Genomic DNA, 1,926 nt, shown 5'->3' on the forward strand with positions numbered 1-1,926 from the left:
CGCGGTTTGTATGTTGTGTGCGTATAATTTAGGGACATTGTACTGTACAAAGTCCCTACAATCCATACCGGACAAAGCCTAGCGCCTAAAAAAGGGAGATAAGGTTAGCAGTTTGCGCAAACCAGGTAATTGATGAGAGGGGATCCCATCTATTATTTTTCCTTTATTTTTGTTTCCCCACATAACAGGGAACGGTTGATGATGATGATGATGATGATGATGATGATGATGATGATGATGATGATAAGAGCAAATTCCCATCTGTGCCGTCGTTCCCGCTCCAACTGCTCACAAGAGATAACTCTGTGCCTGGGTAACCTTATATTTCCTTCATGTAGCGGCAATGAACTGACCCATAACGATGATAACGATGATAACGGGAAAAGCACATCCGACACAACTCCTCCATTCCTGCGATCCTACCCATGTCCGGAAGCCGCCGCATCTTGGCCAGGCCAGGCCCAGGCCACCACCCGCCCACCCGTGGATCAGAGGATGGCGTACCGGGGAATGGGATTCCAGTCCATCGCAGCCATCCGCTCCCCCAACAAGGCAAGGCTTCCAGAAGGAGTGGATCCAAGATGTCCGCTGCCGCCGGGATGCTGAGTCAGTCGTTAGCAGAGGCTTAGCGACTTACGACCGTTTATTTTTGGGGACAACAAGAGATCTACTGTTGCAGTAACTAAGTTAACTACCACACTCATGTTAACTAGTTAGTTATGATGATTGTTTATTAATCTTACAAGAGGGATTCCGGCTGGGGATGCTCCCATATGATAATAATCTCCGATGAGAGTCAATCCAGATGGGGAGGGGAGAGTCAGCGGGCTTCTTGTTCTCCTGTTTCTTTCTTTCTTTCTTTCTTTCTGTTTCATTTTCCTCATAAATATTATTTTTACTCTTTTCCTGGAGTTTAACTAGCTATGGATGGTTTAAGGATAAAAATAAACCCATATAAAAAGATGAAACACGGAGAAACCGATACCTAACAGACAACAATTGAAACAGGCGCTGTCGGAAAAAACGAAAATTAGCTTCTTTTGAGATCAATCAACTGGTGGTACCTGGCTAAGGTTTCAACTTTGCCCTTGATAACGTCGCGAGCTCCACGGGAAAGGTCGTGTCTTGTCGCACAGCTACGATAAATAATAAATTGGCACATCTTGTCTGTACCAGTAATCGTCGTCTCCCTCGTTGGAGATCCCACTTATCGAGCTTCTCTGTTTCTAACGTTAGTCGTAATTACTCTGGAGTTGTATTTTATTCTTATTATTCCCGTGCGACCGTTGCTTTGCAGAGTTGTAATTCTGGAGCGCTTGTCGTTTGCGGGATGCGTTCGTTTCTGTACCATTTTTTTGACACCCGCTGATTCTCATCGTATTTTTTTTTTTTTTTTTTTTTTTTTTTTCGAAATTATTGATTGTGTCGAGAACCCCCCGCCACAACAAGGGATATTCGCCTGTTGCGCTCTGATGGAGAAAAAATGATGACCTGCCTCCTAGTTACCTACTCCTATTATTGGCTAATATATATCTATATCCTGCTCTCTCGCAAAGCCGAGTAGCACGAGAACCGCACTGAGAGAGCAGTCGTTTGGTCCAATAGCAATCACGCAACATATTCTGGATACCAGAAGGGGCCAGAAGGGCCTTCTCCAGAGCTGGTGGCGGTGACCTGATGTCGAATAACAACGATCATATTGATAAGAGTATGAGAAGAAGGGCGCGCCTGCTTGGGCATGGCTTGTTTTATGTCCCTCTTACGACGGGGAGATGATGGTCACTCACTCAACAATCCGTACGGAGTATTGTCATCATGATATGCGACGAGCAACGAATTACGCGTAACCCTAACGGCATTTCACGTATCGAAGATCGACTCAGCAGCAGCGGTGTTAACTGTTCACTCTACTCCGGAACTTGAAAA

At 45.3% G+C, this 1,926-nt stretch overlaps 1 protein-coding gene across 1 annotated transcript in view; it reads left to right on the forward strand.

Annotated features, from left to right (window-relative positions):
• Window positions 1-1,750: 1,750 nt before the first annotated feature.
• Window positions 1,751-1,926, forward strand: part of HCAG_05405 (conserved hypothetical protein) — a gene marked incomplete at both ends in the record, with an annotated part of 1,263 nt that continues 1,087 nt past the window's right edge. Inside the window, one exon of the mRNA XM_001539888.1 lies at window positions 1,751-1,797. Within this exon, the coding sequence (XP_001539938.1) occupies window positions 1,751-1,797 (47 nt within the window). The remainder of the gene's footprint in view (window positions 1,798-1,926) is intronic.

Source organism: Histoplasma capsulatum, genomic scaffold (genome assembly GCF_000149585.1).
Source record: "Histoplasma capsulatum NAm1 scaffold_5 genomic scaffold, whole genome shotgun sequence".
NCBI classification, from domain to species: domain Eukaryota; kingdom Fungi; phylum Ascomycota; class Eurotiomycetes; order Onygenales; family Ajellomycetaceae; genus Histoplasma; species Histoplasma mississippiense.